The sequence below is a fragment of the Myripristis murdjan genome, chromosome 22, assembly GCF_902150065.1.
Source record: "Myripristis murdjan chromosome 22, fMyrMur1.1, whole genome shotgun sequence".
Classification (NCBI taxonomy): domain Eukaryota; kingdom Metazoa; phylum Chordata; class Actinopteri; order Holocentriformes; family Holocentridae; genus Myripristis; species Myripristis murdjan.
This window is the reverse complement of record NC_044001.1, coordinates 7,123,453-7,137,946: the sequence shown is the minus strand read 5'-3', so window position 1 is coordinate 7,137,946 and position 14,494 is coordinate 7,123,453. Positions and strand designations below refer to the sequence as shown.

At 40.6% G+C, this 14,494-nt stretch overlaps 1 protein-coding gene across 1 annotated transcript; it reads left to right on the top strand.

Moving 5' to 3' along the window:
* Positions 1–226: 226 nt before the first annotated feature.
* Positions 227–13,075, top strand: LOC115354461 (M1-specific T cell receptor beta chain-like). Its single transcript, XM_030044858.1, has 8 exons — positions 227–328; positions 573–881; positions 2,046–2,326; positions 8,394–8,451; positions 11,789–12,115; positions 12,227–12,256; positions 12,453–12,559; positions 12,804–13,075. Exons 1-8 carry the CDS (start codon positions 274–276, stop codon positions 12,828–12,830), a joined length of 1,194 nt encoding a protein of 397 aa, XP_029900718.1. The 5' UTR covers positions 227–273; the 3' UTR covers positions 12,831–13,075.
* The last annotated feature ends 1,419 nt before the right edge of the window (positions 13,076–14,494 follow it).

Below are 14,494 nucleotides of genomic sequence, written 5' to 3'. Positions count from 1 at the left end.
GCAGTGTGAATCTCTCAGACTCGGCTGTGTATTTCTGTGCTGCCAGCACACAGTGATGTGGTTTAATGACACTCCCTCACTGAAAACTCTGTTGTGAAACAAGACAGGAGCCAGAGGAGGTGCAAGCAGAGCAAGTGGGTGGAGTAAAGGAGAACTGAAATAGAAGGAAAGGAAGACAGTTATATGTCATTTGACCTGTGTCAAAGTCACGAGTCACGACCAGAGTGATGTACGGGCTCTGACTTCATTACACATTATGATTATCAATAAGAAATGGTGACAATGGTAGCTTTACACACACTTGGAGTTTTACTGCTCTTGCTGACACGTAAGCCTCACTTGATTTTAGCAAATTTTTGTCTGATCTTGTTTTCTCTTTTCTAATTTGTACATAAAATCACTTGTTCACATTTTCCTGTATTCCTGTATTTTCTTCTCCTCTGTGTATTGGAGGCTACTGGCTGAAGACACTGATACTAACACTTGAGGTTCACTGCAGTGATCCAAGTTGCACTGTGTTTTCATTTTAAACTCTTTGTACCAACCTCAATCTGAATCTGCTTTCTTCTCAGGGAACGTGGAGAACGTCTCCGTCCAGCAGTCTCCATCCCAACTCACCAAGGAAGGGACGGAGGAGCTCACCATCACCTGCAGCCATGATGACATCAGCTATAGCACAATGCTCTGGTACCAACACAAGCAGAGCAGTCAGTCTATGAGCCTCATCGGGTTTGGAGTCAACACCGGCAGCCCCAACTACGAGGGTCGGTTTGAAGAGCGATTCAAGCTGACGAGAGAAAACACCCTGAAAGGAGCTCTGATCATTCACAAAGTGAACCTGTCAGACTCGGCTGTGTATTTCTGTGCTGCCAGCACACAGTGATGTGGTTAAATGGAAGTGCTGAGCAAGAAACCAGATAACACTCAAACTAATGACAGCTGCTGCTCAGGGTTTAGGGCTTTAGATGTTTAACTGAAGAGTTTATGGAAACAGTTTTTTAAAGGAAGATCAATTTGCCTGTTTGTCACTAAATGGGGTCGATATTGAACTTTAATTGAATAATCAATATCAGCCAGTCAGTGTTGCCCAAGACCAACAAATGCTCCCTGGCATAAAAACAGTACATAAATCATGCTTGAAATTCTATTTTTTCATATTTTAATTATTCATGTAATGGCTTGCAATACTGTCTTCATTACAAATGACCCAATAAATTGAGAAAAATCAGACTTTATTCTGAAAGAATGTGTTTGTAATTTGTCACAAGCAGACAAAAGCACAAATAAACATCTCTGTGCAAAGTTTTCCATCTATTTACCACTAAAAACAACTCAACTCAACTCAACTCAGCTTTATTTATATAGCACTTTAAAAACAACCACAGCTGAAAACAAAGTGCTGTAGAAAAATGATAATAGAACAACAAAACAGAAAGAACAGTAGAAAGAATAAAAACAATCAAACAAATTAAAACAGAGCAATAAAACAATAGAAAGAATAAAAACAATCAAACAAATTAAAACAGAGCAATAAAACAATAGAAAGAATAAAAACAATCAAACAAATTAAAACAGAGCAAGGTCTGATGCTATAATTTAAAATCAATGTGCATAAAAGATCGTAAAGCAACAAAACATTAAAAGCAATAAAACAGTAAAAAGGACAATAAAACAAATAAAACAGAGAGGTAACTGCCCTTTCTGCCATTCATTTCAAGTGTCACAGTGCAAAAACATCATGTCTGCCAAATGCACAACACCCAGCTCAGAGGAAACGTGAAGTCATGTGATCTCTTGTCTCCTCTGAACAGAGTGATGTGTGTCTTGGCGTCATTCAGCTGGGGGAAGGCTCATCGATAACATGCTGCTCACAGTCCTGTATCTGTCCTGTCTTTTACACTCAGGTGGGTTCTGCACATTCATTCATAAACAGACACACTGCCGTGTCCTTCACCAGAGTAAACTCAGTCCCATTTTCACATCACATATTTGTGGGATCTTACAGAGGTGGGATGTCCTGAAACTTTATCCTCCATGTGCTGCAGGTCTGGCTGCTGCCCCAGAGGTTCTTCAGTCTGGAGAACAAACGTCCCACCCAGGGCTCACAGTGTCCTTGGGGTGCAGCATGGCTCCAGGGTTCGGCATGTCCAGCTACACCATGTTCTGGTACCGACAAACCCTCTACGGGACGCCCATAGAGTACCTCACAAAAGAGTATGACACAACTGCAGGTCGCTTCAAAGCATTTCTGGATGCATCAAACAACAATTTCTCCCTGGAAATCACTAAGCTGCTCCTGAATGACAGCAGCACCTACTACTGCGCTGCCAGACACAGTGCTGCACACAGGCCACACTGTCATACAAATAGCAAGGCTGCAGGCCCGTCGATCCCAGATGGCTCACAGGCAGGAAGGAGCTGTGGCTCACTTGGTTTTGACACTAAACTGTTTAAATTTAACTGTCAGAGAGCAGATGTCACTATGAAACTGATGATGATACAGCCTGGTGTGTTCACATCCACACAGCTCATGTCTCATGTTAGATTCATGTTTTGGCTCAATACTGAGCTGCGATTAAATATCAGCAGCCAAATGAACCTCTTCTCTGCTCTTTCTGGAGCTGAGTGTTGGGGGAACCTTAAGTTCAATATGTTCATGTTACGATGCACATATTGCATACTGTCAGTCTGTTCTCATTCAGTATTCGTTCAAATTCCTACGAAAAGTATTGCACTATAATTTGTATATAACCCACGTAACTGTGAGCCAGAAAGTTGTGATCACGGGACCTATACGCTGCAGGCTGGTCTTTCTGTGAAAACAAAATAAATGGCGGCCATTCCTTTTATTCTCAGTGGAAAATGCAATATTTTAAGATAGCTTATGCTTTCAAATGCGTTTTGATAACATTTCCAGCGGGAAACGTGCATTTTATTTCCAAAATCTTCGTTCAGTTAATGTATATGATGTTTACTTTGTTAGTTATTACGAAGATTCTTTCAGGTTTCTATCATTGCTATGGCTGTTGTTATGGACACTGCTACCACTATCGCTGATGTAGCTTCCGCTCGGAAGTATTTTCCTCACTGTCACCGTGGAAATCTGGGGAGGGAGGCGTGGGGTTAACCTGCTCTCACAGAAATCCGTGAAATGAGCATGACCTCCTAATAACGCATTGCGTGGTCCTCGCACGTAATTTGTTTTAATCATAGATTTCTATGGTTTTAATTCCGTGTGGTCACCACACAAACAGTGTCCACTAAAAGTCAGCGAGGATCCGTGTCTGATTATTAGCCATAACGTTGTAACCATCCAAGGCAGACTTACCACGAGCTATGAGGTTGTGTAACGATGGCATGTGCTTCTGCCAAGTCCACAAGTCCCGTATAATATCAACTTTATTTTAAGAAAACATGTTTTATTTGCGATGTCATATCACGGAGAAGCACTACATTACCCATAATCCTAATGTTTATCAGCGACGTGTCTGATTTGACTTTCATCAATAAAGTCAATAAAGTGTAATAAAGTTCATGAAAGTCGATAATTATATTTTTTATTTTTCATAACACATCTTTATTCATGATATAAACATAGGCTACATGTTAAGGTTATACTTTTGCTGTTGAAAAACCACCGTACGTATGTTTTCTAAACCTAATTTCAAAACTTTTACCCTACATCATATTAAATCTCTGTGATGACGCCCAGCCTATTCTGCATCTTATTGGCTTACCTGATATTACTTTAACCAATCAAACTCCTCTTGCCTAAAACCTGACCAATCCCAACCAAGGAACGCACCGTTCATGTTCGCGTGCCACGCGAGGGAGGGGAGTGAGTTTGGGAGAGACTTAACGTTAGTCTGTTAAAAACTTGATCGGAGTGAATTAATTACAAATATGGATGCCAAACAATTTTTAAATTATTTTAGCATGAACAATGCCGGCCGCTTAGCTGTGAGTGAGCCCTAAAGAGGCAGGGAATAAACCTTTGAAGTCGGTTGGCTATAACGCAATATTACGGTGACAGTCTGGACTTCCTTTAGTTTTCTGTCAGCTAGCTAGCTAGTAGCTACAGACACCACAAAGCTACACTATGTCTAACGTTAGCTATAAAAGACAATGAAGCCTGACCTGACCTGCTAGCTTCCAGGCAGAAGGTGGGCTACATTTATCTACTTTGCTACAGAGTACACTGACTGGGAGCTTGGCTAGCTAAGTTGTTTTGGTCCGTCCTCTCTGTTTTCTAGACATCGTGATTCCCCAAAATTGAATAAATGCCACACATAGCAACACAACACATAGCAAAACTGCTCAGCTAGCTCAATCATGTTGTAATTAGAATATCCGCTGGAAAAAATACTTTTTTCATGGACTGATAGTTATACTTCTGCCGACTTCTCAGTTATTTTTAAGCTAACAGATGCCGTGACAAAGACTCACCAACACAGCTGATCTTTATCCACAACCAACTTAGATTAACAGTTATATTTAAATATAGGCTACTGCTTTCCAGTGTCAGCGCCAGAGCAAACATCTATCTTTTCATAAACTCACTGGCAGATGTTTTATGTCAGCTAGGGGTGTGTCACTCCAATTTAACATTAGCTCTGATTAATGTGGCTAAGCAGCAGAAGTAACGACAGTAAGCAGTAACATTAAGGCTGAACAGCTATACTATATAATTTCAACCCCACCCTTCAGGGCTTTTGCTGATCACCTTTTCAGGTTATTATCAATTTACCTCTGAAATAAAGACGACAGTTTTCACAGATGTGTTGATTTATTAAATGTTCATTTCAGTGTACAGATGTAAACAAATTGACAAATTAATAAAATAAAGACTGAACAAATTAATAACGATTAATAAGTGATAACATTAATGCATTAATAACAAGAACAAAGTTATAGCCTGCACATCTCTGTGGAAAATCTTACAGGTACTGTCCGTGGTTCTGAATCTGCATCAGTGGGTACTGTCCGTGGTGCTGAATCTGCCTCAGCGGGTACTGTCCGTGGTGCTGAATCTGTCTCAGTGGGTACTGTCCGTGGTGCTGAATCTGTCTCAGCGGGTACTGTCCATGGTGCTGAATCTGCCTCAGAGGGTACTGTCCGTAGTGCTGAATCTGCCTCAGCGGGTACTGTCCGTGGTGCTGAATCTGTCTCAGCGGGTACTGTCCATGGTGCTGAATCTGCCTCAGCAGGTACTGTCCATGCTGCTGAATCTCCTGAGGCATTTCATTCTCTTTATCAAATTAAAGCTCCATAAAATTCACGGAGGATCTTGTTTAGCTCTTCTTTCCTTACAGTTGAGAAATCAGCTGTTTTCAGGTAGTCTTGTAGACATTTGACGGCCCAAAACGTTGACCGGCCTTACTGGCTTCATTTCTTGACCTCTCCAGCTGATCCAGCTCTTCACTCGTCACTCTCGCGTATCTTGGCTTTTTTGTGTTCTGTCTTGTCTTCCTCGTTCAGCCATTCATCCAAACTTAGGTCGCCAAATAAATCAAAATTGACAACAAAACGGTCCATTATGCAGGCTAACAAAGTTGACAGCGGTCAGCGGCTTTTGATGCGGGTTTCAGTGAAACGTTTCGTGTTGCCATGGAAACCACACAGACTCGGGCAATAAGATATAGGCAGAGTGATATTTTAAATGATGAGGTATTTTTCATTTGAGCACGGCTACCCGTGCTGTCATGCTCATTTGAGCACATTCTAAACGTCTGATTGACCAGTCAGATTGCTTGGTCAGATCTACGTGTTGTATAATAGATATTTCATGTGCATGTGCTATGCAATTTGTGTTCTGCGTTAATTGACCCTTGGCCATGCAAAGGACCCCACCGCACGTTACTGTCTGTCTGTTTATCTATCTATCTATCTATCAATCTATACAGACAGACAGGCAGACAGAGAGACACAGACAGACAGACAGAGACACAGACAGACAGATAGACAGAGACACTTAGAGTGAGAATGATGAGAATGACAGTGACAATGCCCCCTCCCCACCCCCTATCCCCTTAGCCCCCCACCCCTCCGGATCTTTAGTGCCCCCCCTGTCATTTCTTTCTGGAAACGGGTCAGGCAGCCCACATGAAAGTGTAATTAGAGAGATTTAGAGGACAAGTTGAGGAGGTTATCATACACTGACCTCTACAGGCTGCATGTGACATTACATGAAAAAAAAAATCTGAGTGCATTCAAAGGTAAAATGTCAAAAGTTCAGCCTGTCACATAAGTGAAGTGTCACTCAGTGGAGAGGAACAGGAATGAAGTGTTCACATTCTGGTTTCATTCACATATAAGTCACTAAGTCGATGCAGGGAAACTGTGACAAAACACTTCAGTTAATCATCAATCACAATTCATTAATCACAATGAGAAGAATTTGAATTTAAAACAGAGGCTTCACACAGAGAGACAGTAAAGTCATGGTGCTTCATAATGCAGTGGGAGAAATAAATGGGACAAAAATGTTGGAGTTTAAATATGAACTCACTGGAGTTATTGTCACAACAGTAAACCAAATACATTCAACTTAAATATGACAGTTCAAAGGAAATACAGTATTATGTTACATTGGTACAATTTATTGGAACAGTTTACAGAGAATAAACCTGAATAAAATGAACAGGCTGTTGTGGCAAAACTCAAAAAAAAGAAAAGCTTGATGCAACCAATTCAAAGTCAAGTTCAAGTCAATTATTTTTTAAAAGGACATTAGTGTCTCACACCTTTAGTAATGATATTGTAACAAAAGACACATGATGTAATAAACTTTAAAAATGTAATAAAAATGCCACTCTAGATGGGTCTGCAACACAATAAAAACTGTCAATGTGATCAACTCTTAAAAGATTAAATAATATCACAGTATTACATTAATCAACAATTATGAACTCAAAATTGTCACATTCTTCTGTGATGATTGTAATAACTCAACTTATTTCATTCTTATTATTTTATGACTTATATGACCGTTACTCTGTATTATTACATGATTAGTTACAAATATGTTTCAATCATAATGGAGTCATGATGTCTAGTTCATCTAATATTGTCTTTTGTGATATTTTCACTTTAGTATTTAGTGTTATTACATGATTATTTAAAAATATGATTCAAACATTATGGTGTTGTAATGTCTGTAATTAATGTAACAATAGATGTCTTTGATGTTATACAGATTTGATGAAATTTCGGAGCCATTTAAAGTTTGTTTTCTTTCATTTCTTGTTGCTCCAGATGAGTAAAGAGGTAGTTTTGGGGTTGGACTCTCAGTGTCCTCGGCGCCTCGTGTCCCAGCTGCACTTCACTTCTAACTGGGTGGGATAAAGAGGTGTGACCAGCAGAGCTGTCACTTCCTCTGTGCTGCTACAAGAAAACACCAACACACACACTTTCCCTTTGCTTCCCTGCCTCTTGCTTCTTTTCTTAGCTCTCACAGAAATAGCAGCAGTCAGGTTGGAGCCTGTTCAGCCGCCAGTAACCCCGGCCTGCACAGCTGCTCTCAGAGACACACAGAGAGATGGAGGCTGAGATATGGAGGAGCTGGGTGGGGGTGGGAGAGCCCACAGACGCACACAGACTTCAGGTTTTTGTATGATGCTTTTTCACCGTGGGGACAGGGGGCCACGGTGATACAATCCTATAGAGCCGCTGTACAAAAACCTCCTCCCATTCACATGCATAGTGTAGAGCACTGCATGGAGCTTGGGACGCATTTTATAGGGGAAAACATGAATATTCTGAGGGCGGAAAGGATGTCACTCAGCTGGGGGAGTGAAATGTCCACTTTGATGAGGACATTTGACTGGAATACATTTTTAAAAAATGTTAAAGTCATATCTGCTTCATTTGGATGTTTGATTCATTCATGTTGACAAAACAGCACAACTTGGACATGATGAAGCTCTGCTGAAAACATTTATGACCAGTGGATTATAAAACAGTGTCTGAATGTGCCATTGAGGGCTGTTTCTGGAGAGTTTTGTGACTTTTTGTCAGAGGAGGCAGTCAGTGTGACACTGGAACTCAGGCCTTCTTTGGAAGTGGAACAAAACTCACAGTTTTGGGTAAGTCCCAGCTCTCCCAGGTTCAGGTCAATGAGACAAAGTTGAAATTGTGAAAAGATTTGGCTGATGAGGAGGGAATGATGTGCAGCGATGAAAAAGATGAACTATTTAGTTGAATCAAGAGCACTGTGAACTACGGCAATCCTGCTTACTTTGGCCAAGGAACCAAGCTGACAGTTTTAGGTAAACATTTCTGCCTCATATTGCCTTAAAACCTCAGGATCAAAGAAATAAATTGTAAAAAAACATGAATGTCCTGAGATAATTCTGGTAGAGAACGGCAAAAGAGAATCTTGCTCAGTATTTCAGCACTGTGATACTAACAGCGAAGCTTACTTTGGAAGTGGAACAAAACTCACAGTTTTAGGTAAGTCCCAGCTCTCCCAGGTTCATTTAACTGAAACAAAGTTGAAACTGTGAAAATATTAGACTGACAATGAGAGAAGAATCAGTGGCCACAAAAAAGATCAAGTATTTAGCAGAACTGAGAGCACTGTGACCTACACTGATCCTGCTTACTTTGGCAAAGGAACCAAGCTGACAGTTTTAGGTAAATATTGCAGTTTGATCATGAAATTTGTTAAGTTTCATATTGTCACAGAACCTCAGAGTGAAAAGAAAGATTTGCCAAATGTCCCAAGATAATTCTGGTAGAGAATGACAGAGGAGAATCGTGCTCAGTATTTTGACGCTGTGATAACCAAAGAGAAGCTTACTTTGGAAGTGGAACAAAACTCACTGTTTTGGGTAAGTCCCGGCTCTCACATTCAGCCAAACATTTTCACTGTTTCAGCAAAGTTGAACTGGTGAAAATGTTTGGCTGACAATGACAGAAGAATCAGTGGACATGGAAAACATGAGTATTGAGCTGAACTGTGAACACTGTGAACACTCAGCCTGCTTACTTTGGCAGTGGAACCAAGCTGACAGTTTTAGGTAAATATTTCAGTTTGATATTGAATTTTTAGCAAATATCACATTGTCAAAGAAGCTGGGCATGAAAAGAAAGATTTGTAAAATGTCCAAAGATGCTGGCGGTAGAGAATGACAGAGGAGATTCATGCTCAGTATTTATGAACTGTGACGGTGCCAACGAAGCTTACTTTGGAAAAGGAACAAAACTCACTGTGTTGGGTAAGAAAAGGCTCACGAGCAAAGAATAATGATAAAAAGGCCTGTTTCTCTGAGTTGAAGCAGCAGTGTGAGAAACTTGTTTGGATCTTTCTAGTTGTAGTTCTGCTCAGCACTTTTTGATGTTAAGCTTGTACACTGTGCCAATTACGAAGCACACTTCGGCCAAGGGACAAAACTGACTGTTCTTGGTGAGTCAGACGGCAAATTTTCTTCTCCTCAATCCACCAAGAAATGAAGTTAAATTCATGTGAGCCTGACAGGTCAGATGTTAATGCAAACAGTTTTGTCTTGCATCAAACTATAGAAACAGGCTGTAACACCACAGCTGCTGGTTTGGTTAGAAGAGAGCGATTAAATTAAAACTAAAGAAATGAAAAGCCATCAATAACAAATGGGAAAAGGAACACTTTGAGCTGATTTGAGCTCTGATGGAGCGCACTGTGCCTCTGGTTATGAGGCTCACTTCGGTGAAGGAACCAGGTTAACTGTCTTAGGTGAGAAATCAAACACAAAGTTGAAAATATGAAAATATTGTTCAGGAATCATCTTGAAACACAGATTTGACTTCTTGTGGACTAAAGTGAAGACGCTCCAAGGCTCAACTGACACTTTGCCTTCACTGATGAATCCTAGTGACTTAAAGAAAAAGCAAAGATAAGAACTTAAATTAGCTTTGTGTAAAAAAGACACATTTACTAACACAGGAGATTAGAAGGTAAATGTCAGTGGATTTTGGCTTGCAGCAGATTACACTGGAGGTCTTCACAGGCCAAAGTGGCACAAAGTCAGATTATTTTCAAAGTGGAAGCCCTGAATAAGAGAAGCAGCAGGAAGAGTTTTTGTCACAGTCCAAACACTCTGTGTTCCTACACTGAAGCTTATTTTGGAGCTGGAACTAAACTCACTGTTTTAGGTAAGAAAATCCTCCACAAAATCTGACAGAGTGAATTTCACAAATTATTCATCTGAATGAGGTGAACGGGCCATGTTGAGAATATGGTTTTTGATATTTTATTTGATGGTGGTGCAGGTAGTTGAACTCTTTTTAAACTGTAAAAGAAGTTCTGGCTGAAGTTGGTTTGTTCCAGTACCAGAGGAATAACAAGCGCTGTCAATGTTGTGCAGCAATAAGACATTTGGCTCTGCGCCCAGATTATTGCTCTCATAGAAACTTCTTATCAGCTCTGTGAACGGCTGTGAGCTCCCAGTCAGAGGCTCACTTTGGGAAAGGAACCAAACTTACAGTCTTAGGTAAGGTCAAAACAACTTGATGTCATTCAGTGCTATGTAATACTCCACAGGGTGTAATGGTAAAGTAGGTGGTGTGATAGCTATTGTGCAAAGTCAGAGTTTAGCTGTTTTTGATGGCCTCATGTTCTGAAATGGACCTTAACTCAAAAGTCCAGTGTTGTGAGGAAATGCCTTATTTTAGTATTTAACGCTCTATTCCTCTGTAAAACGTGTACAAAACCAAAGGGTGTCAGTATCTCTCTAAAGTTGAGCAAAACAACAGCCAGTTTACAGCTTTCAGAGCTCAGAGGCTGCACAGTTTTTTCTGCAGCCATGTGTCAGTGTGAACAACTACGACCCTGCTTACTTTGGCCAGGGCACCAAACTGACGGTGTTAGGTAAGAAAATGCAGAAAATGAAGATTTTACTCCTAAACGTTGGCCTTGTGAGTTTGTTTGAACTGAAAATCAAGTTGAAGAAAATGTAAGACTGAAGATCATTTGGGATTTATTTTAGAGAAAAGTTTGGGCTTGTAGAAAAAACACAGTTTTCTTATCTAAATGCATAAATGTTGAGCTTGTTATGGTGAAAATGCTATGTTTGCTCCAGGCTGCAGGCTTTACTGTAATAGGTGAGATATTCAACTGTGACATTCAGCATTTAGCAGTAAAATATATAGAGTCAAACATACATATAGAGGAAAACAAGCTTGATAAGCAGGAAAACTGAATGTTTCCTCACTTTGCTTCAGGCAAACAGAGTTAAAGTTGAAAAGGAGCCAAATGTAGTTTTACATGACACACATCAAGTTACTGAGTCAGAGACAGTGATATCAAATAGCAGAGCAAACCAGGAGGAATAGGAGGTGAAATTGTGGTTCTACTTTATATGTGCAGGTTAGCAGAGAAAATGATGGTGGCTTACTAATATAATGAACTGAAGTCTGTTCAGCCTTTGTGAGGTCGCTGCAGGAATGATCAGTCAGTTTTGTGCATGTGAGTTTGTGGTGTGCTCTGGCTCTTATCCTGCTTATTTTGGAGAAGGAACCAGGCTAACCGTTCTTGGTAAGATGACTGCAAAGATTTTTACAAAACCTGTAAAATTGTCTGAATCAATGAAATCAGAAAGGCTTTAATGTGACTGCTGTAACCTGTAATGCCCATGAGGTTTGTTGCATTTATGTTTAGCATCAGCAGGTCCTCCTGTGTCATTCTCTGCCCTGTTAAAGAAGCTTTTTGTATTTAAAGGTTCAAATGCTTTGAAGTATTCTGGGTCGGCCCATTTAGGATCTTCAGGACTGGGAATTTTAATTAAATGTTTTTTGTCTTTTGACCATGCAGAGTATAACGTCACTGCACCAACAGTCAAAATACTTCCACCTTCATCAAAGGAGTGTAAAAAGAAGAAGAAGACCTTGGTGTGTGTGGCCTCTGGTTTCTACCCAGACCATGTGAGTGTGTTCTGGCAGATTGACGGGGTAGATGTCACAGATGGCGTGGCGACTGACAACAATGCCGTAAGGAAAAACGAGTCCTACAGCATCACCAGCAGGTTGAGGGTCTTGGCCGAAGACTGGCGCTCACCTGACCGGACTTTCACCTGCACGGTCACCTTCTTTAATGGAACTGGTTACGAACCCCACTCAGACTCTGTTCATGGCACTGCAGGTAAGTCCATATGAAACTCAGAGAGGAAACTTTGTCTTTTTGCTGTGAGAAAACAATGCAATCAGCAACCAAAACCACCTTCACTTGTCTAATGCACTTTTTTTCTTGAAGGTGAAGGTGAAGGAGAGAGCTTCACAAGAGGTAAATCTACTATTGTGCATGATATATACTATATAATATACTATATAATACTGCATCTCAAGGCATTGAAACAAGTAATCATGGTAGAGCACATAAGAATAGAAGCATCAACAGAGTGTTTTGTTGCACACTGACATGATTGTCTGTGCAAAGAGCTCTGGTTCTTCTGTCATGTGAAAGTTTCAATTTTCTGCAGAGAACTATGTGAGGACCTCGCAGGCTGGCAAACTCTCCTACGCTGTTTTCCTGGCCAAGAGCAGCTTGTATGCGCTCTTCATCACCGCTCTGGTGTGGAAACTTAAGGTTTGTCCCACATCATCTCCAGCATGTACCATGTACCTGTGCCATGTATGCTGGTTTCTACTTATACAGACTGTAATATGTGTAGTTATACTCATATTAATATCGTGATTGGGAAAGCAGCACAGGAGCTGAAGACAAGACAGACCATCATTAAGTATAAAGTGAAGTGATTCAGGTGGTATCAGTGTTGTTGCTTGTAAAAACTGGATCAGTGAACTTGAATCCTTCTCTGTGTGTTTCACAGAATTCATCTGGGAAGCAGAACAACTGAGAGCTGAGCTGAGGCCTGAACAGACGCATCAGAGGAACTGAGTCTCTTTGTTTCTGTAAATCAAATTAAAAACTGCCTTTTTCACAGAGCTACAGTGCGTTTACATTCAATAATATTCCTGTTGAAATAGATACAGTACATGTAAAGCATGTGAACAGTTTGTTTTTCTGATTTTCTGAATACTTAATCATGCTGCCTGTTTGTGTGTAGCTGTGACTTTCTTTTTGCTTAATATTCTACTTAATAAAAGATTTTAGAAGCTTATCTGTGACTCCAGTTTCATTTAAACCTTGACAAAGTTGAGAATATTGTATGCAAAGTCAGAATGACTGATTCATGTTTATTTTTAAAAAATATTTTACGCTCAGGCAACTGAAGGCAACAGTGATTAAAGAAATAATTCTGCTTTAACTTGTAAATGAAAAATCACTTTCTTATTATTATGAAACTGTTATTTACATAGTGTACATGAACCAAACATACATGAATGGATCATCTTGAACACACAGAAATGGACTTTGTGATACTGACCAAGAGGGTGGTTGACTGTTTTTGAAGCTGATTCCATTTCTGAAAGTTGAAAGTTGGATGCCTCCCCCCTCCACCGCTCTCATCTGCCTTCCTGCTCTGAACATCACTTGTTCCAGAGACAGTGGGAGGTATTTTTAGCAGTTTGCCTATCTTTCTGATTTCTGAGAAATCCACCTTTTGTTGCCCACATACGATCAACAGTTTCCATTTGCTGCAGCAGGCCTCTGCTCATCAGAGCTCTGCAAGCTGCTTCATTTGGCTCAGGACTGGATTTTCCACCAAGTCAAACTGAGAGATGACTAAACTCCCTGTTGATGTTTAGTTGAGAACTTACATCTTCCTTTTTACACTCATTTGAAGTTACTGAAGTGGCTGTATTTGGGCTGTATTTGGGTCATATCGAACTTTTCCACTCTGCACAAATGAAAGCTGATGAAATCTATTTTGTTTTAGTCTTGAACATCTTGAACTCTTTGCTTGTGTTGCTTGAAGACGTTCAGAGGTTAAAGTAAATGTTCAGTAAAGTGCGAGTCACACCACACCTCGCATCAACAGGAAATCAATGTTCTGATCTGTGTGCAGAAGGAGGCAGAGTGTGTCGGCGGTGAGGAAGAAACTGGGGCTTGAAACCCTGCAGGGGAGCTGAGAGCGACAGCAGAGAAGAGGATGTGGTCGCAGAGCAGCCTGCACATCATTCTCTGTGCTGAGAAACGACAGAGGTGCAACCTTCCACATGACCACAACAAACAGCTCGCACAGGACACCTGCGTCTCTGCAACAGCCTTCCACACACACACACACACACACACACACACTTCAGATATGTGTACAAACAGCTGAGATCCCTCTGGAACAGGAAGAACGCTCCATTTCTGTGTCAACTGAAGCTCCAGCATGAGCACGTCTGCTGCCGATCTGGTGCAGAAATCTGCATTTCACATTTTAAGGTTGAACATGTGGCAGATGTAAAAGTTGAGTTTTGTTGCAGTCACACAAGTAAACACACTGTCAGGCAGACTGGAGAGAGATACCCACAATCTATTGATAATAAAAGAGTCTATGAGGGTGTTTACATTAAAGTCAGTCACTTCAAATTGTTAAGTTGCTGTTTTGTCATTTCTCCTGTCAATAAT